Source organism: Diorhabda sublineata, chromosome X, assembly GCF_026230105.1.
Source record: "Diorhabda sublineata isolate icDioSubl1.1 chromosome X, icDioSubl1.1, whole genome shotgun sequence".
Lineage (NCBI taxonomy): Eukaryota > Metazoa > Arthropoda > Insecta > Coleoptera > Chrysomelidae > Diorhabda > Diorhabda sublineata.
The window spans coordinates 22,179,426-22,206,607 of NC_079485.1; the positions used below are offsets into that span (position 1 = coordinate 22,179,426).

The window sequence follows — 27,182 nt, forward strand, 5'->3', positions numbered from 1 at the left end:
AACGAGCGATAAAAAACATCAAATCGTTCAATTAAGTATGAAAAAATTCCTCAATTATGGCAACATTTCTGGTCCAGGGGTCAGCAGAATACATTTCACACATACAGAAATGAAGCTAATGAAAACGAAACACCAAATCATTGGACAGTGCAAGAAGGATGGACTAACTCCACTTCATGGAGGACTGGCCGTATCAGTGAGGTTTTTCCTGGCAAGGATGAGAAAATTAGTGTTGTTTCTGTGAGAACCGCAAACACCGAATAGAAACGGTCGATTAACAAAATTTGTGTTTTAACATTGTAATTTTTGTTAGTTGCTTGTTGAAACACAGTCGTTTCAAGGCGGATGATATGAAATTTTACTGATTAACAGAAAACACACATTCTGGCAACATCGAAAAGAAGAGAATCCCTGCCAACACTGAAAAAAGTCTAGTATTTTTCACCAACAGTTAAAGATACAATTTTTATTTTATAGTATGTTTTAGTTGTATAAAGATTTAAACAGAATAAAATCGTTGTTAAGTTTGCAATAAAATACATATTGTCAATTCAATAACATTAAAAAATTAAAACAATGCTGTCGACGAATAACTGTTGAGGTTGTGAGGGTCCGTGGACAATCTGGATCTAGGGTTATGGAATAGTGAGAAAAATCAATTGAATAGAAGGGCTGGAGACAGCTTCCAGTGATTAGAAACCACTGACATGCGACACGCCAAATCCATCTTCAGAGGCCGTCCAAGGTATCAGGTGTTTGTCTTATCTAGTTCGAAAGAAATCACCGAGTTGATTACTGGTCACTGGTATATGACAAAATATTTTAAGACGATGTGCATCACGAAAGATACTCAATATCTAAGATGTTAAGGTGAGGAGGAAATTACATTCCACATATTGTCAGCTGCGCCCCTGTCAAGGGTGTTTGAGAGGATGTCCTGGAAAGCTGCGCGGGATGACACACTTAGTAAACAAATGCTTACTTCAACCCATGGATTGTGTTTCATAACTAAATTGCTGAGCGCCTAACTAAATTAGAATCTAATTACAATTTCCAGATTAAAAGCATTTCATGTCTTTGTTACTTTATTTTGTAACATACGCCTTAGGGTACTTCTAGACCATGAAATTGTTCTTTGTTCATTAAGTGGTCACAAATAAATAATGTCTATATGTGAATCACAGATATCAATATTGCACATATTATTTTAAATAAGTTAAAATATATGTAGTCACAGTTTAAGCATATGATGCCAAACTGTTTACAGAAACCATTCATTTTAAAAATTCGATTTATTTGAAAATATACATACAAATATGATTGATAAATAGAGCAAAATATGAACGGCACAGCAGCACTAGTTCAGTTTAAGTTAACTTGGAAGATTAAGTAGCACATGAGAAAGTGAAGCGAGAATATTATCGACGATTCTAGTGATTTTTAAAATTTGGAGGTTAATTCTATATTAAACTAGTGCAGAGGAAGCGAGAAAATAGGTTCTACGTCCCAGAATATGCGAAACGTTCGGAATGGTAAGTACCATATATGTTAATAACTAGTAAATTATTAATTATCAACATATAATGATAAATGCAAAGTAAGAATAAGTAATAAATAAGCACCGAATCTAGAGCAGCTTTTTTAAAGATAATATTAAAAAATTTAGTTACCGCCTCGCCTCGCGGGTGAAAATGGATAGACTGTTTTTAAATAGTTGAAGGTAGGACGCCCAACAATACAGAATGTTGTTAGAACAATGACAGAATATTAAAGTGTGTATTAAGAGACCAGGCTGGTTTTGATTTTTTCACCTCCAACTTCCGAAACCTATTATACACTCTACACGTTCTTTCAAAAAGATAGTACTGTTTCATCCGAATTATCAACTTTGCATCACTATATTGGCCATGTTGATAATAATGACCTCTCCGGTCGACAGTTTTACAGCCGAGTGACTTCTCCATTTGGAGATAAATTAAGGACAACATTTAAATACACATCAATATTGTTTAATACTTTTGAATAAATCGGTTTTTGAAAATACATGGTTATTTTGCAGCAATCCTATAAACTGAATTTTTTGATACACCATGTCATCAAATAATGAGTAAACGAACTACCGTGAATATACAACTTAAATTTTCAATTGTCCAAGGAAAACTGGAATCTGAAAGAATTATTTTTATTATAGTAAAAAATGCATGTAAAAACTCGCCAATAAGGTATACAATAAATTATGACAATAAAAGTAATTTCTGTACAAATATAAACAATAAATTGTGGATTGCAATTTAAAATGTATATAGCTAATAATTCGATAAAATATAGCGGATGCTACAATAAACTATTATTCAAATAATATCTCAGTTTTGTATTAAAATATTAATATATAATAAAATTCAAGAGAAAATACAATTTCTAATCTATTTTTATATTTTTTCCTCTGACGTCATAAAAAGCATTCAGTTATATTCACTCAATTTAAACAAACAAAACCCGAATTTTGTGTTTGTCCTTATATTGTGAACAAAATAGTAAGAAACTATCTGAAGTGCTATTATAGAATATGGTATACAATAAATTACATGTAACAAAACTATTTTTTGTACAAATATAAACAACAAATTATAATCTAAAATGTGTATAATTGATAAATATATTAAAGTATAAGTGGATACTGCAATAAACTATTATTTAATCAACAGCTCTTATAATATTTTATTCATTTATTTTTTCTACAGTGTAATGAGAAGTATCTAATTATTATCACATAGCTTAAACATATCAAAATATAAAAACGTCAAGTAAAAAAATAAAAAGTTATTGTTCAACTCATTTATTCTCAATTCTTCAACGTAATTGACCAAGATTATCAACAATAAAAATATTCTTGTCCAGAATAAGTTGAGCAAGTACAAAATGACGACGCATTTGTAGCACATTTGTAGTGTAGTACAGATGATTCGTTAAAATGAATTGATTCAATTATTTTACTAAATGTAAGAAAAGAATCAAAGGAATTAAGATTTCTCATAAATTGCAATTATCAGGATTAGGCAAATTTAATTAAGCACATGAGCCGAATGAGACTTGTTGAAACAAATATGAATGAATTAATTTTCATAAATTAATTTTTCCTAGACAACAAATATGTGGGAGGAAATAAGTTCAAATTTCACAAAATTTCATTAAAAAAATTCATATGAGTGATATAACTAATTTGTTCTCATCAAAAGCTGAAAGCACAAGAATGAGTTACTCAAAATGAGACTGTTCTACAACATAATTTATGTAGAACCCTTTACTTGGTTTCCATAATTTTCTGTTAAATTTTATTTAAACATAGAAGTGTTACAGCAAAAGGCACAATTGATCAACCTTGATATTTTAGTAATGTGATAACATTACCTCAAAAAGGAATTGATAACATTTGCAAGAAATCTTATTCACATGTACTTCATGTATTCACATGAATAACGTGTTTGCGATTACTTTTCCAAATATTTCATACCAGTTCGATGAGATTCAAACCAGGTCACCGAGACGATCACTGCGAAATATTAACGGCAGCTTGCTTGAGTAATTCCATAGTTCGCGTGCAATATGTGGACATCATTGTTGTGTGAGACACCATCAACAAAACATCCAGTTGTCATGCCTCGAATAAAAATATGTGTGCACATACCTTTTAACAGCAAAATCTATGAATAAAATCTTATGCCAACCTGCCTCCCAATGTTGTCGTAGACTGCACCAGTGAGAACATTGACGACAGTGATCCTCAGTCAAATGATGGACGGTATAGAAACCATAGGATCGGATATATTGTAACAAAATATGGTTGGATATTATTATCCAACCAAATATGTCTGTTCTAAATATGGCCAAAAAATCTATACCAAAAAATGATTTTTTCCCGGTTTGAAAAATTCAGTGTTACAAACAAATAAACTATGAGCTGTTATTTAAGTAAGAAGTTCAAATTTACTGAAGCATACACTTTAAAAATTCTTGCAAAAACAAGAAATCCACATTAATAACAAATCTTCCAGTTCGAAGATTTTCACACAAAACGCACATTGGAGTATGGTTTAAAAAACTAAATATATTGAAAATGAGCTTTGAACTATCTTTTAAACACATATTACAATGTTTTGTTAGCCTTGACTGATGGCAAACGTAGCTTAATATCTGATTTCTCACCATCTTTAAAGTTTAATCCTACCAAATGCGACCTCCGCAGGACCTTAAGTGATCTCCTGGTCTTCTGGTTGTCTTTTTCAGCTACTAATGTTCTCTTACCTCGTTTAATTTGGCTCTTCAAGTCGTCGGGGGTGACGCTTTTTAATGGAACGCCATTCTGGTGGGCGAGTCGCTTCTTGGGAGCCTGTCGTTTTTCACCAGCCTTCAATGATTCTGTAGCGGTCGTAGAAATTGGTGAAATTAGTCTCCTTGCTGTAGTTCGTTTGACGGGTTGGCTATCAGCTCTGTTAACAAAAGTACTGGTGGGCAAACTTCGTAGGTAAGTCCATGAACAGAAAGCATGCAAATGCGTTCGTGTTCGTTAAAAATACTACAGAAAATAAATGTGATGGCAAAAATACGCAAAATTTTATATTACCTATGCAACGAACTATTTAATCCAAATAGCATACACCAAGGTTTAAAAGTTTGTAAGTACGTGTATTTTTAAACAAAACAAGATAGTCGACTGGGTCAGTTAATTTCTCTTATGCAAAAGTGTGGTTTATTGAAGATAACTGACATTTCTGCTTTTTGAGATCTGTTAGGGTGAATTAGTATATGATATCAATATATATTCCACAAATTGTATCGAACAGCTAAGTACTCTATGTATGGAAGGATGAATTGGATGTCTAACAACTGAAAGGATTGAAACTTCCTATAAATGCGCCAAGAGTCCAATGGTAAGTTTATTATTTTTGGATCTAATAGACGAAAGAAACCTAATTTAAAATATATTAATAAGTACTTAGTGTATTATGTAGAAAATGAGAATAAAATGAGAAAACACATGGTTTTGATAATGATCAAATAATACTAATAACTATGTCATCATATATAATTAGAAAAATTAAAAACAAGTAATAGCAAGAGAAAATGAACAAAACTAAACTAAAATAACTACGTGAAAAAACATTGGGCAGAGGTTTAAATGTTAGCAGAAAAGTGAGGAAATTAAATAAAACAAAAGGTAAACGAAATTTTTTATGTGACGTTGCGAATTATTGTAGAACTATTTCACTTTTCTTTTCAATATCTCATTAACTTCAATGCATGTGTTTTTTTTTCTATGTAAAATTAATGAGAATAAATCTTTAATGAGCTAGGTGCCATATATTTTAAATATATATATATATATATTCGAATTATTTTCGACTATTACAAAAAAATTACGGAGCAATCTTAAAAACCTTTGGTGTAGCAATCATATTCATACACTCTATATACTGTTTTGTGCAATTAGAAGTCAGTAATGTGCAAAAAGTATAAGTAATTTGTATGGAATATTATTTTTTGTTAAGTTTTGATATCGGCTGGTGTAGGATATACAAATGTCATAGGTATGCTACGATGAATGGATAAAGTTATTTCATTTAATAAAATAAATAAATAATATTATAGAAATATTAATTGAAAGTCATTTTATTTGGAGTATATTACCTCATCCAATTAAAAAATATATGTTGGATACTTTGTAACAACTGCTACGAAACGATCGTTACTTCCCAAATAGGTTGTTTTAATTATAAACTAAAAATTTTAATTAAATTCACTACATAACACTACTTAAGGGGCCTAAATCAATAAGCATTGCCAAAAAAACAAACAATGAAACTTTTACTGCTTGTTAATACTGGAGTATTATTAAAAAAGTAGTCAATAATTTATGTTGTTTCATTATAAAATAACCAATAAAAAAAATCGAAATATAAAATTCCAATCCAATGCTCTATGTAGGCCTGTTTACCACCTTTACACCAATACACGCGTTTTGATAGAGGTTTTGAAGATGTTAACTTATCGAAACGCATGTCAAGAATTATAGATATGAGTTTTTCTTTAGTGGTACTAAACACTGCATTTAGTATGAATTTTGATGAAAGTTTTACAAATTCCATCTAAATTCCAGTTGATTGACAATAAAAAAACTGGAAACAGTCTGAAAATAAAAAATTTCTCTCATATTTATATTTAGAGATTAAAATTGTCGTGTTTTGAAAATGTAAAGGTCTATTGAGATTTGGTTTAATAGTCTCCATTCAACATCTGTAACATCTTGACTACTTTTTCCAATCCATGAAAACATTTAAAACTTGCTGTACAAAAATAACATCAGCTACTGAAAAATAGTATATCTAATAACAAGTTTTTCAATTCAAATTATATTTACATATTTAAAATTTCACAAAAAAAATCAAATTTGAAGTAAAATTTATCTGCATTTTTTGCATTATTATTATGTTGTACCTTCTATTAAAAATGGTGTGTCTTAATGTAGTTTTGTGCGACACAAAATAAATTAGAAGCTCGATACAAGGTAGCAACAAAAACTTAAATCAACACCTCATAAGAAACATGACATAATAAAATAACAGATGAAACATTGAATTGTTTTATCAAGTTTTTAGAAATACTAAACATAATTAAAGAAAATCAAAATGCAGTGGAAGTTTATTTAAACTTTTGTAGATGTATTTAACAAATGAGTAAGTGGAACAATTTAAAAAAAATTTCAGCATTTCATTATTTATACTTACTTAAACATTCTCTAATTGGTTCAACAAGGTTTAGGGTACAAATAATGTTATTAACCTTATAAAAATATATATTTCCATTTTAAATTCTATATATCACAAAGTAGACATGTAAAACTTATACATTTAATAAATCTAGCTGTTTTGGTTACAAAGAGGTATATTAATGAGAATAAGTTGTTAATGCTCGAATATTGGAATATTACCAATCTATTATATTCTCTAAAACCAATTTAAAATATGATTTGATTAAGTTACTCATTTTTAATACGAGGAAAAATGATTAAATTAAGATAAAATATGGAGCATGTCTAGAACAAATTAAAAATTATTTCTTACTTCAAATGACACGCATATACATACTTAAAATTTAGAAAAAAAGAAAAAATGTTTGTATAATTCCATAGATATGTCATTAAATAAAGTTAATGTACTCAAAAACTCCGTAGAAGGTACGAGTCCTAGGTGCGCAACGGTCCATGACTGCCCACTGTCGTAACTCATTTTACAATATTTAATTATGACAAAGTTATTTTTTAGACAACTTCAGAAGTCGTATAGTTTGGTTTAACCTGTTTCTACCTACATACAGGTTAGGTCCAATAAATGCTCTATTTTTATCTTTATGTTTTCCCAGTTGTTATTAAAAATGATTAAATCTAGATCCATATACTAATATGATAAATTAAAAACGTTAATGAATTTTATAAAAATACTTAGTTGTAACTGATGTTTCTGCATCACATAACCAATATATGTATACGTTTATAATTCAGAACCAATTACCTACTTTTATACATAATAGGAATATTTTATGAAAACATTTATTTAAATATATAATCTTTGTCTCTTACCACAAATGAATGATTTTCTAATAAAAAATGTTATGAAAGTGGGTTTAGCAGCACCCACTTTGAAGCCAAAATTTATGTGAATGTTACTTTACAAGTAAAAATTTTATACATTAATATAAATGACAGTACTGCAAACTGAGTGAGTCAAAAATAAACTTCTTTGCTCATGTTTTAAAAAAATACTTTTTTGCCTGAAACCTACTTCTTAAACCAATTATGAAAAAAAAATTGTAAAATTTGGTGAAAATTTTATATAGTTTGATATTAATACCTCCTGGGTCCCATTCAAGTAGTCCAGGAATTTTCATACACATAAAAACTGGCATGAAAATGTTGTGCTACTACTACAAAACATAAATACGAAGGGCTGAATATAAGCAATCCACATTTGAAAAAATTATTGACTAGAATGCTAAAACATTGTGGATCTGTCTGAATAAAGTTGATGCATAGATGAGTCTAACATTTGACAGCACTTTCATTGTAAGTGATTAAAACTACTTTCATAAACATAACTGTGATTATGTGATCTTGTACATTCTAGTTTTGATTAGAAAATTGACATATCCGAGTATTTGTTTAATAATAACAAAAATAATTTGATCTCGTAAATGGTACTCATACGTTGTGGATTAAAAAATATTTTAAATAAGTAAGGGGGCCTACGTACTCAATGGCTGAAGTTTCTATTTTTCATTATTATTAACATAAAATGAATGATATTACGTTAATTATGTACAGCAGAAAAATCCATCTACATATAAAAAACTACTTGTAAAATTATGGGAATGTACAAAATATAGCATGTATTAATTAAAACTATATTTTTAGATGAAAAACTAAATTAAGCGTCTGATGTGGAGAAATTTTTTATACGTATGAGATACTATGTGTTTTAATTGGAACTTCACAACACGAAATAACGAACGATTGCAAAACATCTCAAATAGCATACTCATTGAATATGTGTTAGGGAAACCAATCGGATTTATACTGAAAAAGCACCATCAAAGAAAATTTTAGTGGCTAGTAATCGAACAACAATATGATAATATAAATAAATGTCATAATATACTAGCAAAATTTGGTGACTATACTGAACACACTGTTTACCCTACCACTCCAGTAACACTAACAATTATACTGCCCGACGGGCGTTTCGATAACCAATTTATTGTCTTCAGAGACTGAAGTTTATCTTCAGTCAGACAGGGTAATTATTAGTGTTGGTGTAATGGTAGTGTAAACAGTGTGTTCAGTATGACTATTGAAATTAGATTAAATTTTCTTATTTGCGGTAAATATTTTCGTTACAAATTCAAATACTATATTGCATACGCTTTTATTATTAAATTAGATGTAGTTACTGATAATTAAATGAAATGGCAAAATGCCCCGAATTATTTTTTATTAATATCAAAAGTTAATACTGTAAGTATTTTGGATTCTGTGCTAATTCAAGAAAGATAATATCTTCGACAAAAGGGAAACACATTAATTTTACATATATACAACTAAATAAAATTACCAATGGCGAAATTTCTTAAAATCTTTTTCATCATTTCAAACTAATGTAACTATATATACATTTAAAAATATATAAATTCTTAAAATAAAACTTGAAAAACATCTTTTTCTATAAAATACTATCACTTTGCTTGCACTTGGGACCTTAACTGGAATTAATTTTTTACACTCAACTAGAATAATTGTTGGTAACTATTTTTCCAAATAATAGAAAAGTACAAAATAGTACAGAATTTGTGGATATAGCAGATACAAATAGCAAGCATCATTTTTTGATACTTCAGGTACAAAAACAAAAAATAAAGGTATAATCAAATTAAAATATATACATGGTACTAATAGAGAAAAGGGGAGATTCTCTATACAAGGAGTTCCAGACTAACTTTAGACGTGATTATGTCCAAACATAAGAATACTTCTTTATACACACTAAAACTAGATATGTAATCCTTCAAAAGGGTGAATTTAAAACCTTATTCTATTCGTCAATTAATGATTATGTAGTTCATATTTTGAGAGTCCTGTTTTTTTGGCGAAAAATAATAGCTATTATGTTAACTTTCAATTAGTTTAAATAAATAGAAAACGAAAATGTCGATCAAATATTCAGGGTACATATGTTGGTATTGCAAAGTTTAAGGAAAAAATTTCGAAAATTATTTCTATAATTTTTGAGAAAAGAAAATGATATGGAATAATAACTCTCATCTATGTTCTTTTCCAAATTGGAACACTTTGCAGATATTTCAAGTAATATAAACGTACATAGAGAAGTATTCTTATTTTTGGCTCTATAAATTAATGTACATTGCTGTTCACTGAAAAAACATGCACTCACATTTTACCTACCTATATCAGATTCCTATCTGTTACTGCCATTTTCAATGACAGATAATAATTCAATAATTAATTTGAGTTCAGTTTAAGTAAAAGAGTACTTAATGTCTCCTAAGTTAGCTGAAATTCAGAAAGCTGCCATTATTGCCAAAATGGAAGATGGCTGGTCTACAAGAAGACTGGCAACTCATCTAAGTCTTAATGCGATTGCCTAATAATTTAATATTGGTAAACATGGCAAAAAATATTAAGTAAATTTACACAGCTAAAAAATTGCAAAAATCGGTCCCAAGAATTGTTTGCTATTTCAATGAACAGAAGTGTTCATAATTTTGTACGACCTCGTATAAATTATACAAAACTTCATGAAACATTTTTTATACTGTTGAAACAAAATGAACATTTAAAAGGAAAACTGAGAGTAAGAAAAATGATGAAATTGGTTATAAGTAATGATGAAAGTAATATTGGCATAAATGAAAATCAAAGTAGTAGATTGTTGAGTTAAAAAAATGGTGGAAGCTGTAGATATTTAAAAGAGGGGAAGATATTTAAACAAGATATAACATATTGGGTTTGATTCATTCTATATAACTGCTATATAGTGGAAACTGTATAACTCGGATTTTGTAAGTCGAACAAAAAATGCCATTACCATCTACTAAAACCTCCAATAGTCGGTATTTCGAATTATTTAAACTTTGTAACTTGAACAAAAAATTATTTCTCTGCGTAGGCATTTTGGTATATATTTATACTAAATAACACGAATTCCAAAAATCAGACTCTGGGTAAGTCGAAGAAAAGCCCTGAAATCCCTTAACTCAAAACAATAAAATAAAATTGTAAATCTATCCATTAAATTTTCTAACAGCTGTGTACCATAAATTTGATCATTTTTATAGCATCGGCATGAGTCTTATAATGAAGCTAATAACTTTAACTCTACATAAAAAATTCGAGGTTATCAATGAGGTAAAAGTAGCATGAAGAAAAAAGACGTGGCAGCTCGACACGAATTGCCTGCAAGCATGTTGAACTATTCATATCAAATAGAGAAGCCACAACGGCAATAAACAAAACACGAATTTACGATGAAAGATACAATGATGTCGAGAATCGTGTATTCGGTTCGTCAATAAATATGTATCTACCATAAAACTTGAATCGAATTTTTATTTTTTGGACAATTTGAAAAATATGTATACTCAAAAATCGCGCCTTCTTAGATCGAAATTATAGCCACCAAATACATATTTTGAATTGCCTTCTAAATCGAAGACTGGATAAGTATAATGAATACATTTTCAAAGTTGAAAAGAGCCATCTTCTTCCGTTTCCATTAAATAAGAGAAAATGTAAATTATAATCTAATCTTAAAGTTTATAATAAAAAATGTATTGTATATCAAAAAAAATATGCACTAAAAAGAATATGACCAGTGTATATATGAATTCATTATTATCAAGAGAAATTTAAAAACAATCTAAATCATAAAACTATATAACAAAAACATGGAAACGAGCTGCCCATCAGATAAAAAAAAACATGATTTTCATATCACTCGATTCTAATATTAAAGTAAATTTATATTGTTAGATATTTTGTATATCATAAAATATTAGAAAATTAGAAAGAATATTACCAATGTATTTTATCAATAGTTGAATATATGAATTTATTATTATTAAGCGAAGTTTAAAAATGAATCTAAAACATAAAACTATATAACAAAAACATGGACACGGCTGCCCATCTGATAAAAAAAACATGATTTTCATATCACTCGATTCTAATATAAAAGTAAATTTATATTGTTAGATATTTTGTATATCATAAAATATTAGAAAATTAGAAAGAATATTACCAATGTATTTTATCAATAGTTGTATATATGAATTTATTATTATTAAGGGAAGTTTAAAAATGAATCTAAAACATAAAACTATATAACAAAAACGTGGACACGGCTGCCCATCTGATAAAAAAAAAACATGATTTTCATATCACTCGATTTGTATATCATGAAAAATATGCATTAAAATAATGTAACCAGTTGATTTCATCAATTGTCCTATATATGAATTTATTATTATCAAGGAAAGTTTAAAAATGGATCTAAAACATAAAACTATATAACAAAAACATGGACACAAGCTGTACATATATATATATATATATATATATATATATATATATATATATATATATATATATATATATATATATATATATATATGTACAGCTTGTGTCCATGTTTTTGTTATATATATATATATATACATATATATATATAATTTCCATCACTGGTATTTCTAACATGCATATTTACTAATCATATAAATTATATAAAGCCATGCCATATCAAAACTGGGAAGGTAGCTTTTCAAACTTTACTTATTGTTTTCAACCAACCTTTTAGGCACTATACGATTATTTGCTGATCCTGCTGTTTTGGTGAGTGAATTGCTTATGACTTTGCCAGTTCTTAAGACAGTTTGAGTTGCTGGGGAGATTGAGGACACATTAATTCTTCGAACAGTCCTAGTTATTAACATAAAAATAAATAATAAACATAGAATAATTTTAGAAAAAGGTGAGTCCAAATACGATTCAATAATTAAAAAAGTAATCATTCCAGTAATTGCTATATCGCACATTTAGATCTAAAGGAGCCATTTTTTTCAGACAACGCGAAAAACTGATTAATGTGTCCATGTGCACCGCTGATTAGAAATTATGATTTTAAAGGCGCTAGAACAAGTATGTTATAGGAAACTAGTATTTTTCTTATGTGATGGGGCTAAAAATTGGATTTTCTGAGTTGTTTACTAACCAATGTTTGTATATTTGTTATTTTGAGTCCAGCCTTTGTTGTTGTTCTTAGTTAGCTCTCTTTTGATGACTAACAAGAAATTTAAAATGGAATAGAAACTTTTGTATTATTTATAATTAGTTCGAGCGATTTATTGATTTGTGACCAGCAATATGGTGTTTGTGGGATGATGAATTAGCAAAAACACACTAGTAGTAATTAAATAAGTAAATATTATGCATTAACAGTACTCTTAAATCACCTCGCTTTCCCTCTGTTTCATTCCAAAAGTAGCACACAACATCTCTTATATTGAAATTGAGACTGTTAATTCTTGATTTATATAAAAACAAGAGGGATATTTGTCCTTCAAGAATCCGCAATACAGATTGTAAGTCGTAAACTGGTACGATTGTACCATCTTTTCTATTCTTGTTATACTTTTTTTCCATTCTTGCTAAAATTTTTTCTTTTAGATGCTTCATATTCCTGGATTAACATGCGCTTTTCTTCTTCGCCCGAGTTCTTTTACCTTTTACACACATCACACTGATCTTTTATTGATATGAAGAAAGAATTTTGGTTTCTGTGTTAAATATCCTGTTGCGTGTAGAAGCCGTGACAACAGGCAAATCATGTTGTTCACGGAGTCGTTTATAATCTCTGTAGTTATCTGCTATTGATTTATCACTTGATATAAATTCTCTGGGAGTTTGGGCTCTCAAAGTCAACTCTAGAAATATAATTTATAAAATCTATAATGCTCTGTTTAATTTGTGGGTCAATAGTTGGATGATGGTCGTGTTTTCCTATTAAATCGAGTTGAATAACTCCGGTCTCTGTTTTCTTGGAATGCGCCGTTTGTATCGCTTTATTCGAAATGAATCAATATGGCAACAAATAAAAATAAGAAATTCGCTTACCTTACCAGCAATACGGTTTCAACTCAAAATGTTGTTATAATGTACTCAGCACTAACCACCTTCAAAGCGACAACTCAAAATAAATACTATTGAAAATGTCAACAATGCAGGTACGGCTTTAAATTGTTTACAAAAATTACAATTAGCAATGTCCCTGTTTTTCCGGGAGGTAAGCGGGGGTCACTCATTTAACAAAAGGGAGACTCGGCGTCATCTAGCATCGAGTAGCAGAGATATTTTTAAACCTGTTTTATTCGTCAATAGGTTGTTGGATCGAAAATGCGACGGTGTGCTTAACTCGATTTGGTCGATGTTTGAGTCGATCCCCTTTAGATATAGATGTGCAATATTTACTTGAGTTAAAAAAGTACGATCCTGTTTTTCAAAAACTAATATATATATATATATATATATATATATATATATATATATATACACCCTTTTTACATGACTAAGTACTAAACATACTGTTTATTGCTACCACTATACAACACTGACGCTTGACTCATAGCTATGCATTGATGTATAATTAGTAGCCTTACTAAACTTTTTAACTATTTCAATTTGGACACACCCCAAAAATAAGAAAATGAAATGATATAAGCCACATGTGAGACAATTAGGATAAGTACACCAAACAGATTAGTTTAATTGGAGGATATGTATAAACGTCGAGAAAGGATACTTGGTCACATGATCATAAGTGACAATGCGTTAGATAACCTACCCTAACCAACAAGGATATGCAGTGCATAACATCTTTTCTTTAATAGGATATTATAACATGTGAAAGGACTATAATAAATAGAATATTAGCAAATTATTCAATATTCAGAAATATTAAAAAAATTGATTGATTCGTATATTCCTTCAAAAAACGATATTTTTATTAAATTTTCAATAAATACTAGTATTATTACACTGTTATTGATTATTGTAATTATTAGTTTCATCTGTTTTCGCATCCCCATGTACTAAGAGTCGTGGATGAATTGTCTTAGCAACATTTACTTATACTGACTTTATTTCAGTCACTTTAACCCACATGTCAGGAGACAAGTGTATATTCAAATTTAAACCCATTTTGGCTTGTTGGTCAGCTACTATTGGCGTTTTAATTAAATCATATTGCAAGTATATGTCCTTAAATTTAGATCTTGAGCAACGCATTAACAAGTTTTGGTTCAAACTAAAAAAAGTACCAATGAATTTATTGATACGTTAAAATCTGAAAATAGGAAACTAGTGAATCGCCTCTCTAAAAAAGTCCATCAATCAAAGTGAATCATCACGGTATACATGTGTGCTTTATGGGGTGACTGTTCTCTGTGATCTTAAAAATCTATTGTGACCCCTTCTCCTCTCAGTTTCAAACGACTGTCTGTGAAACTCTTCTAATCCACTTGAACTGCAGTGGTTGTTTTCCACTATTCTAAGTTTCGTGAGGTATCCATTCAAGCAATAATTTCCTATTGGAAAGTCTGTTGAAATTATTAGTACAAATTTTCTCTGGTGAGTACATTTCTCTTCTGGTCATAGCATCCCAGTAGTGTTTTGGCTTGTCTTATACCTACTGCATTGTCCTAGTAGTCCAATATTTTCTTTGTGTCAATTGTATCAATTTCTTCCAATATCGAATCAGTGCACATTCCACAAAAAGGTTCAGATTTTCTGAAGGATGTTTAGACCCCTTTTTTGTTAGTTTATCATCTATTTTATTTATTTCTACTTCAGTATGCCCTAACAACTACAAACATGGTAGCTATGTTTTGCAAGTAGGCACTAGAATGTTTATAAAGCTAAGTGAACAAGAAATAGACCTGAACAAAAGGCTTAAGGATTTCTTATTCATTATTAGAATACGGAGTGTCACATGCTGCGAGTTTTTGGCCAATTAAAGACCTGTCTGTCCACATTCGCTCTACTCATCAGATTTAGTACCATGCGACTGTTATGAAAGAATATTTTGTTTAAAAACAAAGACTTCTCTGATGCATGGTATGCTCATAATTAATCTGTTATGGGATATTCTAGGAAAAATCGAGATAAACAGTATAATAGTGGAATTTAGTATCCTCAGTTATTGAGAGTAATTCAACTGAAAACATTGGATCATGTTAAAAAATCAAATTTTGCCCACATACAATTAGATGTTAAATTCAGTTATATTAAGTTCCAATATGACTGTTGTACTTGATATAATTATAAATTAGCAATTAATTTTGGGCCATTGTTTAGATCAAAACAGTAGCTTATTCAAACATTTAATGTAAATTCATTCAAATATAATTAAAAAGATGTTATAATATCGTGTTGAAGAGAAGAGGAAATACAGTTAGGTTATTGGTTATTGCAGTTATCTATCAGTCATTGGAAACAACTATAGTTATATAATAAATGAAAAAAATTGTACATGGAGAAGAATTTATATTTATATCAGAGTTAAGAATTTAATATTTATTTCATCAATTGTATTTAGAAATGCCTAACCAGACAATTAAAAATAAGAAAAGAAAAAAAAGTAGATAAAAGAAGTAAGTCATGAATGAGAAATGAATCGAGGGAGTGATAATTGTAATAAAAAAGCACAATTTAAAACAATTCTTGTTAAATTGAAGTACATATTCCTGGAGTTAAATAATTTTTAATTATTGCTACTATTAAATGATTGTTTTTGGAAAGCTAGTGAATTTCATAATCACTGAAGGCATTTAACTATGGAAAGTTACACATTCAAACTGAAGTAATGTAAAATCTTCTCACATCAATTTATCTACATATAAAAGTAATACATACTGAGTGCTGACGAGAGGCTTTATTCTAGATCTCTGTACTTTAATTTTATTCAGTTTGTCTCCTTGACTAACCCTATTCTCTTCACATTCTTCCTCGGAATCATGGATTTCCATATTATCAACTTTTTTTACAATCCTTGTAACATTATCTTGATTTTTTCCTTTTTTACTGTCAGATAGACTATATATCCCTGTTGTATGTTTGATTGGTAGGGAGATACCATGTTTTTTTCTATATGCTTCACCAGCATCCCACATTGGCTTTTGTTTCCTATACACATACAGACATGATAAATATTTCAAATATATTAAGTAGTATGAGGGTATTGTTCCTAGACATTGAAATCCAGTGGATAGTATAGAAAGGACAAATTAGAAACGTTTCCATTGCAGAAACTTGTTTGGTATCAACTTCTTGTCATTCAAATAAATACACCACATAAGTAACATTTTTGACATTGTGACACCAATTTTTATGTAGTTTTCACTATAACTTCAATTTTATTATGGAAATAACAATGATACACTTAAATGAACCAAATAGTAATACTGATTATTGTTGTCTTTCATTTATAGATTCTGAATGAGTGAGTCTAAATCTGCCAGTTGAAACAATGTGTTTTAGACTTGTTCTGGAATGCGAAAAAGGTGTCGGATAAGATTTTGGTAGTTTTAAATGGTGCACGACGAACCTATCAGAAGACCTATGTGCGTAACGGTCCCTGACTGCCCACTAATCCAACTATATACTATGAAGTCAACAAAAGGATTGATGGGCGTCACGTTTTTCAGAAGAGATGCAATACACTATTTGTTGGAGCATACAGCCAGGAAAGTAGTTGTTTTCTCTTTGGAAAACAGTTAAACCCTTGTTTTGGAATTATTAATGTCAAAACAAATGGAAGTGTAAAAATTACATCAGAATTTATTCCTCTGAAGCTTTAATTTTGACAAAAAATATTGGAACATTTAAGACCTCTAGACCACTAAAACTGACTAGGATGTCTCTATAGATGTTTTTGATGAGTAGGGACATATATGAATCTGATATAAATTAAACTTACTCCTGAAGCCAACTTTGTTGGTGACCTATAATGGAACCGGGACGACATATTCTAATCCATGCTATAGCTTCTTCTGCTGTAAACTTATAATGCTTCATGATATAACACGCTATTAATGAACCTGTGCGTCCTAATCCAGCTGAAAGCAGATGAATTTATGTATCTATCATAAACTACAACTCAAAAGTATTTAACTACCTAAAAAAAGATTATGTGAAAGTCGGATGCATGAAATTATTCATCTTATTTTGTATTTTAGACGCATCTATGTGGCTACTTCTGTTTTAAAGACAATTTGAGAAGTTTTGTTATTCTGGCTACTAAATTTTCCAATTTTCTGCAATTAGTTTCTCCAAAAAACTTTCTAGAATGTGAAACATTTTTCATTTGCTCAAGGCAAACCCATAAAATTCTAATGGGTGAGTTCCAGATATTGTGAAGCCTATTATTCTTTAGTATTCTGTAAATATTATTAAAATTCTTTCTATTAACATCAGATTCCAATGGAGCTATCCAAGTAGTTTGAAACAATCACAAACACTATTGAGTTTAACGTCAATACAAAGGATATTTTCTCTGTCTAATTGTTGATATTTCATGTCAAATTACAAAGATCAATACTGAAATGTTTCTCTATTTTTACTGTAGTTAAATGTATATCAAATTTTATTGTAAAAGTATGTTTATATCTTTGAACTTTTTGTTTTTATGACGAGATACCTATAAACCTCTAAAAATATACTAATAACTTATTTACTTCATTTCTAAAAACATATATGTTTTTATGATCCTTTTAAAAGTATGATCCTATGAAATAGCTCTATACAAATTTACTACACTGTAGTCAAATATTCAAACTATTGCACAAAAACCTACACATTGCACTATTCATTAAATTACCTTGGTTTCATAACAAAGTCCAAATATCCAATATCTAAAATTTCATTAAAAATTCTATTCTTTCAATACAGCTAGAGTTGTAAGGAGTATACAGTTCTGCATGGTTACTTGAATATAATATTGCTACTAATCTCATTTATCACGTCTCATAAATAAAATAATCATTATCATAAATGGGATATTGCTTATTAAAAACCTCATATAGTATTGGAGCTATTTGTAAGTGATTACTCAATTTTAAAAATTCGAATCATACTAGTTATTATACCATACCAACACACTGAATGATTCTTTATTCAAATGTGAGGAGCTAGATATATTTAAAATTTTCTATTATTAATTATTTGGAAAATGATAAATTTGATCAAAAAATAAGTTAAGAGTTACTGTATAGCAAAATAAACTTTTTTCTATGACGGGGAAAAGGTTTGACATTATATCTCCATTATATTTTTTTCCTCTGAAATAATTAGCACTTTTTTCTCGGATATTGTATAACAAATAAGAAAAGGTAGATATTCAATTTTAGAATATTTTACTATGCAATTAAGTTAAATTTTCTTTATATCAAGAGTAGAGATATTAAATGTACATTGCATGAATGACTCGTTCCTTAACTATTCAGTACAACAGTCGAATTTTCTTGTGTTAAAATAATCCTTCCTGCCATCACAACTCCAATTGATGTACTTAATCGCAAATTCAATATACCCTTCAGCGTCCGTTGATGACTTCCTACCGGCAAGTTTCTGGTGTTATCCAGACTCCCCCAGATTAAACTAAAAGTGTAGCAGACGATCTTTGAAACGAATGACCTGTATATGAGCATTTTCAAGAAGAAAATTAGAGACTGTGTCGGAAGCCTTATAGAACTGGTAAAATTTAACATGCTTTTCAGTAACTACAAATCTCCTGTTTACATCATTCTTTGTTTCCTTAAGTTTCATAATTAATAACGTTCCCGAATCTTCAATATTATTTAATGTTTCCTGGCTGATTTCACAAATTCGACAATTTGTGTACTAGTAAAAATCGCGCCTTTCCCATTTTGTTTCAAAAATATAATTAGTTGAAAATATTTTGAAATATATACATTATTATTGGATTGTAACATACAATACAACGTCAAATCTAGTACTGTTTCCCTCATAACTATTTTTATAGTCATAAAATGTGTAGAATATTCCATCCATGAATAAATGTCAAGATTTTTACAGGATTATTGATTAAATTACTTGATTATCTAATATATATTCACCTTTACAATGTACTGCTACAGCACCTTTAGCATTTTCACAAATACCAATGAAAAGTTGTAATATCCTATCACTTGGAGTACCTCCATCAACAAAATACAAATCTTTGTGGTCAAATCCAGCTTGAATAAAAGAGTTTGAATCATAAGCTTTCTTGTTCAATCTCACAATTGTAGACACTTTATGTCTTCTGAAATAAGTAAAATATGTCTCGGGTTTGTGATCACCTATACTGTAACTAGTTCTATCCTGAGGTCCACAAAATGCTATGAATTTTTTAGGAACTATCCAATTAAAATCCCCATTTTCAACTTTTTCATAGTGCTCATACTCCAAAAAATCAAAGCTATCAAAGTTGAAAAAACCATGATCCAAAGCTTTTTTAACAGCCTTCAAACAATCTAACAGGCTTAATGTATATGGTTCGCCTATAGAAGCATCTCTAAATTTTAAATATTCTCTTGTAGAGTGCTGACTTAATACTTCATATGCTTGTTCTGGGTAGTAATTCAAGTAAATTATCTAAAAAGAAACAATAAAATGTAATTAAAAACTTCTTGAATAATGACATTACAACTGTGGAAACTGTAAACTCCAAAGTTTAGTCACAAAAGAAAGATACTTCATAAAGAACTTTGAACAAAATATAATTTCATTATGATATATCATACAACTATTTATTCGAGTGTTCAAAGAAACATATGTTGACTAACTAGTAAAAGTTTTGTTGTTTCAATATTATGAAAATATTTTGCTATTTTCTAATATTTTTAAATTATTCTCATATATGTGAATAAAATGAGTTGAGAGATTATTTAGGCTGCTATATTATTATTATTTTTATTCATTACTGTACACAACTACAATTTATTACTAGTTTATGATGTACCTGGCTAATAAGTTTCAAAGATTGACAAAAACCTTATTATTATTCTGTGGCAGAATTCTACAATTTACCAATAGAATGACATAATACAATTTAATGTTAAGTAAGGTATTATATATATTAGAATTACTAAATTCAGTCAAGTTGTTATTTTATATTATTTAAGAGGATGTATTGATATCTAGTTAGCCCAGACCATAAACAAAATATTGCGTTACCATAGCAACGAACAATAACTTATTAAAAGTATCAGTGTAAAGTTGATGTCAAAAAAGTAAACCAGAGTTATGCAACAAATTAAAAGAAAAAAGATGTCCACCGAAATTGTGACAATCGAAAAATTGGAGTATCGAGCTATCATCAAGTACCATCAATTATTTAAAAGGGTTAAGAGGTAAGCAGATTTACGAAGATATGCTTAATAACCTTGGTGATCAATGTCCTTCGTATGCGACCGTGAAAAATTGAACTGCAAGCTTTCCATTGAAGATGATGACAGATCGGGAAGGCCCCAAAAATAACGATGCAGTTCATGATTTTATCAGACTGTCGAATTGGGCTAAAACGGATATCTGAAGCACTGAATATTTTATACGAACGCGTTCATCATCAGTTCTCGTCAATTTGGACTTGAGAAAAATTGCTGCAAAATGGATGCTAAAATGTTTCAATGTTGACCAAAAGTGTGCAAGGGTAGAAGCATGGAGTTCGATCCGTACTCGATTTGAAAATGATGTAGACTTCTTAAGCCGAATTGTTTATTGATGGAATGACGACACTCTGGTTCTCCAAGACCTAAGAAGTTTCGTGTCCAAAAAACTGCTGGAAAAGTTCTTGCTTCAGTTTTTTGGGATTGCCATGGAGTAATCATGATTGATTTTTTGGATAAGGGTAGAACAATAACTGGAGATTACTATTCGACATTACTGACCACTCTACAGGAAAAAATTGAAGAGAAAAGACACGGAAAGCTATCCAAATGTGTTTTGTTTTTGCAGGACAATGCCCCTGCACACAAATCTCATGTTGCCATGCAAAAAATTCGTGATTTAGTCTTTGAATTACTAGAACACCCCCCTTATTCACCAGATTTGGCTCCGTCCGACTATCAACTTTTTCCTCAGCTGAAAAAAAGTTTAAAAGGTCGTAAATTTTCTTCCAACTAAGAGGTAATAAAAGCTGTGGAGGTCTGGTTTGCAGAGCAAGAAGAAACATTTTTTTTTTGAAAGGTCTAGAGATGTTGCAGGTTCGCTGTAATAAATGTATCCAATTAAGAGGAGAATATGTTGAGTAATAAAATATTGACACTGACATTTTGTTTGATTCTATAGCAGGCTAAGAATTTTTCAATATATCCTCGTAATATAAAATTGTCCTTTGTGAATAAAAAAGTAAAATCTTCTAATGACAATGAAGCTTATCTCTCTCTATATGTATATATTCAGACAAGTATAAATTCGAAATAAGTATGTTTAAACATATAGGCAATGGTATAAAATAAATGGATGAGAAATTGATAGTGGCAATGAATTAGATAGAAAAGTTCAATTGGAAAAAGAAAAATATTAAAGGAATAGAAAAACAAGGTGAGAAAATAGCAGCCATAAAAAGAGAAATAAAGAAAAACCCGATTCTGATAAGGTTGGAAAAACCCAACTAAACAATAGTTGAAGTAATGGAGGCAATTAAAGTAGAAATTGTACAATAATTGTATAATGATTAAATCAGAAAAATGAAATCAAGTACAAAGACCTGTAATATTCAAAGTATTTATGGGAGGTTAAAATGTTCAATATCTAGCTTGCATGATTATAGATAAAAGTACAAAAACATATTTTATAACCAACAAATACTAATTGCATATTTTTCTTCACAATCATAATCTATGAATTATGATCGTGAAGAAAAATGTAATTATCACTCACAATTTTTAGATAATAGAATAAAATATTTACGATTATTGTTATTTCTCTTATCTAAATGTTCTTACTTATAACTATATAGAATATTCTTGGCAGCAAAATATTTATGCAAAAAGATGTAAGCTTTGAATTTCCCACAATCTGCAGTTCAGCAAAAAGAGTTTTTTGTAACACTTCAGGTTCCGAGCCATAATTCAATTTATCTATTTCAGCAAAATAAGGCTGATCAAGCAGTAAATATATAGTGTTCAATATAGAGACTCACAATGAATTGTTTCTCTAAATTTTGTATTATTTCAGAGATTAGAATGGACTTTCTAGACCAGGACTAGCCAAACTAATTGATTCCACTGTGATTATGTGTAATGTTACAGGAGGCTGCATACAAGATAACAAATTACGGTTTTTGTATACTTGCTATAAAGCATTATTGATTAGAGAATACATACTGTGCATGATACACCACATAAAAGCTATGGAATGGAAATTGTATTTGTACTTGACCATGCCATATGTAAATTTCAAGTATATTATTTGTTTTTCAAATATATAAAACAGAATTGCTCGGTAGGTTATGGGCTGGCCAAGTATTAGGAAATTAATGCTGCATCTATTAAAATAAACAACATTTATGTAAAATAGTCACAGAAAACTTTTTTTATGGGTTGGCACACATACAAGCAGAGCCATAGATGCCATTTGTCCTATGTACTAATCTGTACTTAACCCTATCATACTACTTTAAAATTAAATAGCAGGGAAAAGACTATTCATTAATTAATTCAAAATTTACATTAATCTTGGATCTTATATTAATATTGATGATCAATATTCAGTGTCCTAAAATTATTCTTAAAGCATATTGTGTCAAAGCAGTTTCATGACAACAAAAAACGTGGATTTGTGATGGTTTGTTAAAAACATGCCACATATAATCTAAACTGAGTGATTCAACATTTTAGAAAATGTGTTGAATAATTATGGGAAAATAACATGAAGTGTTTACTTGATTGTTTAGGAAATATATTTTTTCGTAAATTTGAATGGTGCATGTACTATTAAAAGTTAATAAAAAAACATGATCTTACAGAATATGCTCCAATTAAAAATGCTGCGTTGACAGTTTTTTCTCTATCTGCATCAGTGAAATCTCTTGTGTAATGCACAATTTTCTTATTTTGGAATGACACATTATTTAATTTCCTTTTCAATTTCACACAATAATGATAGAGCATAGCCAAGTTGAGTGGTCCAAAATCCCTGTAGAAACTATCATATTTTAATTCTTTATGTATACTAAAATAATGTACTCTCTGTGTCGATTTAGGTTCCAATAGTGTATTCAATGTAACGAAATATAAGCGATCTGAAAAATCAAATATAAAAAGATATAAACAATGTACATAACAACACGACAATGGAGTTAGAATATTTTCACCCCAGATAGGAGCTGAAGATATGTCTTTTTGATTTATAACCCAGGGTCTATCAATCCATTTCATATATAACATGGAAGATATGTCTTGCTAAAGAATTTGAAGGTGCAAAAATATAGCACCAAAGTAAAATAATAGGATGGTGAGAGTTCAGAATTTTTTAGAAAAAATTTAGTGCAACAGCTAAAAAATTTGATGATTAGTTTCAAATTTTCTACAAATCTTTTCAAGAGAAGATTAACTAAACATGCTTATTCAATTATAACTAAAATGAAAGATCGACATTTATAATTAATATATCAAAAAGATGTTATTTTAATAAATAAAATAGAATAGCTAACAGCCAAGCATGTTCTAATTAATTGCATATATCCATAAAAAGTAGTTGCAAATTTAATTTCACTTTTAGATGAAAACTTAACAAAATCTTATACTGTATGTTGTTGAACTATAGTTCAATAACTAATCACTTTAGGTGGAAGTTGATTTATTCAGCATATAAATATATTTCTATAAATGTACAAAAAACAATTACATTTATACTTATTATTAAATAAACATATTACAGATAAACCACTACCACTGATAAGAAATAATGGGATTTATTGATATTATTTATGGAGGAGTACTTTTTATATATTTCAACCCAATATTCACGGAGGATATAGCTTCAAGTTCAACAATTACTTTTCAATACAAATAATTTGTTGTTTATAAATATTTTAAATTAGTGACCAAAACATACGTGAATGTTATCTGCTGTAAATACTGAATATTAAAGTAGCCATTTCAAACTATATTTTAGTTTTAAGTCTTTCTATTAGATTAAAGTACAACTTGTTTATGTCATTTGTAACAATAATCAATTGATATAAAATTATAAACTCACCTTTAATAAACTCTGAAGCATTTAAAAACAAATTGTCAAATATGTCCATCTTATTGACTAAAATCCACCCTTTTTACTTAATTGGTGAGCTATAAGAAATACCTATAATTTAAATTAATGAATTAGATATCATATTGCCATAAATGTTTTACTTATTTGATATAAACCTACACAAACAGTAGGTGTTATGTAGGCGTAATTAAATATTTAATATACAAAGAATTATTATTTCCTGTAAAATAAACTTTTCCAAGTTTTATTACATGATTACGAACAATTGTTTATATAAGAAGTCTTCAATCAAACTCCTGTATATTAAAATAAACAATAATATATTCAAAAAATTTTAACCGAAAGACATCTACGTAACGGAAAACAAATACTTACCAACTCAACATAAAAAGAGTGTGTAATTTTATACCATGTTTTAGCAGCAAAGTTCTGGAAATATATAATATGATTAAGAAAAACATTTAACATACTTATTTCTTACGTCTCGCCATAACAAACGATGTAAAAATAAACTCATCGATATGGAATGGCGACTAAGGGTAACCAACTAAACAAATCTAACACTTCCTTAATCATGAGCGTCACAATAATAAATATTGTATTATTGAAACTGATTTACCTTATTTAATACTCTTTCAAATGGAACCATCTTAAACAGACCACTAATTGATAAAATTGTTAAAAATATATTATATCGAACACGTTTGTTTATCAATTTTATAATGTATAAGTTTAAAAATGTATCCCTTTGCCCCAGAGATTCATACGTTTTGAAAAAAGTGACGGTTGGCGGATATAGTACCAACGCATAAATTCAAATATATCATAGAGAAAACAGATCAATTTATTAAAACAACAATTTTGTTTGTTACCTGAAAATTGGTTTAGATACATATATGTATATATGTATATATCTATATATATATATATATATATATATATATATATATATATATATATATATATATATATATATATATTTGATTTAGTTAGTTAATAACATATTTTTCGATGAACGCAGCCAGTATTACAGACTCATATGTATTAGTATGATAGAAATCTACGCCTAGCTTTCAAACGAAGTAACATAGATGGCTATGTGTGTACCATATTACTCCACATAGACACGTTTTATATTTCTGTTATACTATATAATAGATACTAATGTGATTTAATTAGCAATCTATGGGAGTACTGCAAGGCTTCCATAAATTAACATTAATTTTTTTTATACTCTGGAATTTTTTAAATACAAGTTATTGAACAATATAACAGTTTTTTATACGTTTCAATCATCAACTCTCAATATTCAGTGTGAATATTGAATTTTGAATTCTATGAGAATTTTTACAAGCATTAATAATATCAAAAACCATCGGAAATCTTAATTAATTATTTCCCAGACGATGAATACATGAGTATTCGAAAGCTCGGAAAATATATTAAAGTTAGTCCACTTTGGTGTTTCCTTGCCACGTTCTCAATAAGAAATCGCTCTTATATATATATATATATATATATATATATATATATATATATATATATATATATATATATATTCTTATATATATATATATATATATATATATATATATATATATATATATATATATATATATATATATATATATATATAATAATGCATTTGCAGGACAACGCCCCTGTACACAAATCTCATGTTGCCATGCAAAAAATTCGTGATGTGGGCTTTGAATTTCGAGGAGGTAATAAAAGCTGTGGAGGTCTGGTTTGCAGAGCAAGAAGAAACATTTTTTTTTTTGAAAGGTCTAGAGATGTTGCAGGTTCGCTGTAATAAATGTATCCAATTAAGAGGAGAATATGTTGAGTAATAAAATATTTTGACATTGAAATTTTGTTTGGTCCTATAGTAGGCTAAGAATTTTTCAATATATCCTCGTATTATGAGTATTATATCATATTTTTGGATTGATAGAATTAGAAAAATTACAATATTTTATACAATTTTAATGCTAATACTATTAGCTGTAAAATATTGCCATAAAAAATCTAGTATCGCCTGAATCGATTTTTTGGCACACCACTAGTGTATAATGTTACTTCTTTTGTTTTTGGATGTTACAAATTTTTGTGCAAATTATTGTGATTGTATTATGTCTTTTATGAAATATATTAATCTCATATTCATTGAAAGAATTCGATAGTTGTAAGGAAAAATGTTTTGATGTTTAGTTTTTGTTATGTTTTCTTGAATATGTTCCTCATTATTTATTAAAGATAACTATTATCTTTTAATGCTGTTTTTGTT

General features: G+C 28.8%; 1 protein-coding gene across 3 annotated transcripts; it reads right to left on the reverse strand.

The window, feature by feature from the left end:
• Window positions 1-911: 911 nt before the first annotated feature.
• Window positions 912-25,676, reverse strand: LOC130451311 (dual specificity protein phosphatase CDC14C-like). Of its 3 annotated transcripts, XM_056790254.1 has the most exons (10): window positions 25,515-25,676; window positions 25,271-25,324; window positions 24,884-24,985; window positions 23,647-23,924; window positions 19,753-20,272; window positions 17,595-17,733; window positions 16,532-16,801; window positions 12,413-12,541; window positions 4,204-4,487; window positions 912-2,167 (listed from the first exon to the last, which is right to left on the reverse strand). In XM_056790254.1, exons 3-10 carry the CDS (start codon window positions 24,930-24,932, stop codon window positions 2,097-2,099), a joined length of 1,740 nt encoding a protein of 579 aa, XP_056646232.1. In that variant the 5' UTR covers window positions 24,933-24,985; window positions 25,271-25,324; window positions 25,515-25,676; the 3' UTR covers window positions 912-2,096. The 3 variants fall into 3 exon arrangements, with proteins under 3 accessions (XP_056646232.1, XP_056646234.1, XP_056646233.1); XM_056790256.1 differs by having other exon boundaries at window positions 912-4,487; XM_056790255.1 differs by lacking the exon at window positions 25,515-25,676 and having other exon boundaries at window positions 912-4,487; window positions 25,271-25,444.
• Between the last annotated feature and the right edge of the window lie 1,506 nt (window positions 25,677-27,182).

Excerpts from the sequence above, each read along its gene's own strand:
- LOC130451311 (XM_056790254.1), bottom strand. The coding sequence starts at position 24,932 with ATGGACATATTTGACAATTTGTTTTTAAATGCTTCAGAGTTTATTAAA. Across the intron at positions 17,734-19,752 it reads TGTAGCAGTACATTGTAAAG|CTGGATTAGGACGCACAGGT; the intron begins GTGAATATATAT and ends ATCTGCTTTCAG. Across the intron at positions 2,168-4,203 it reads AGGATTAAACTTTAAAGATG|ATTCCAGTTTTCCTTGGACA; the intron begins GTGAGAAATCAG and ends TAATTCTTTCAG.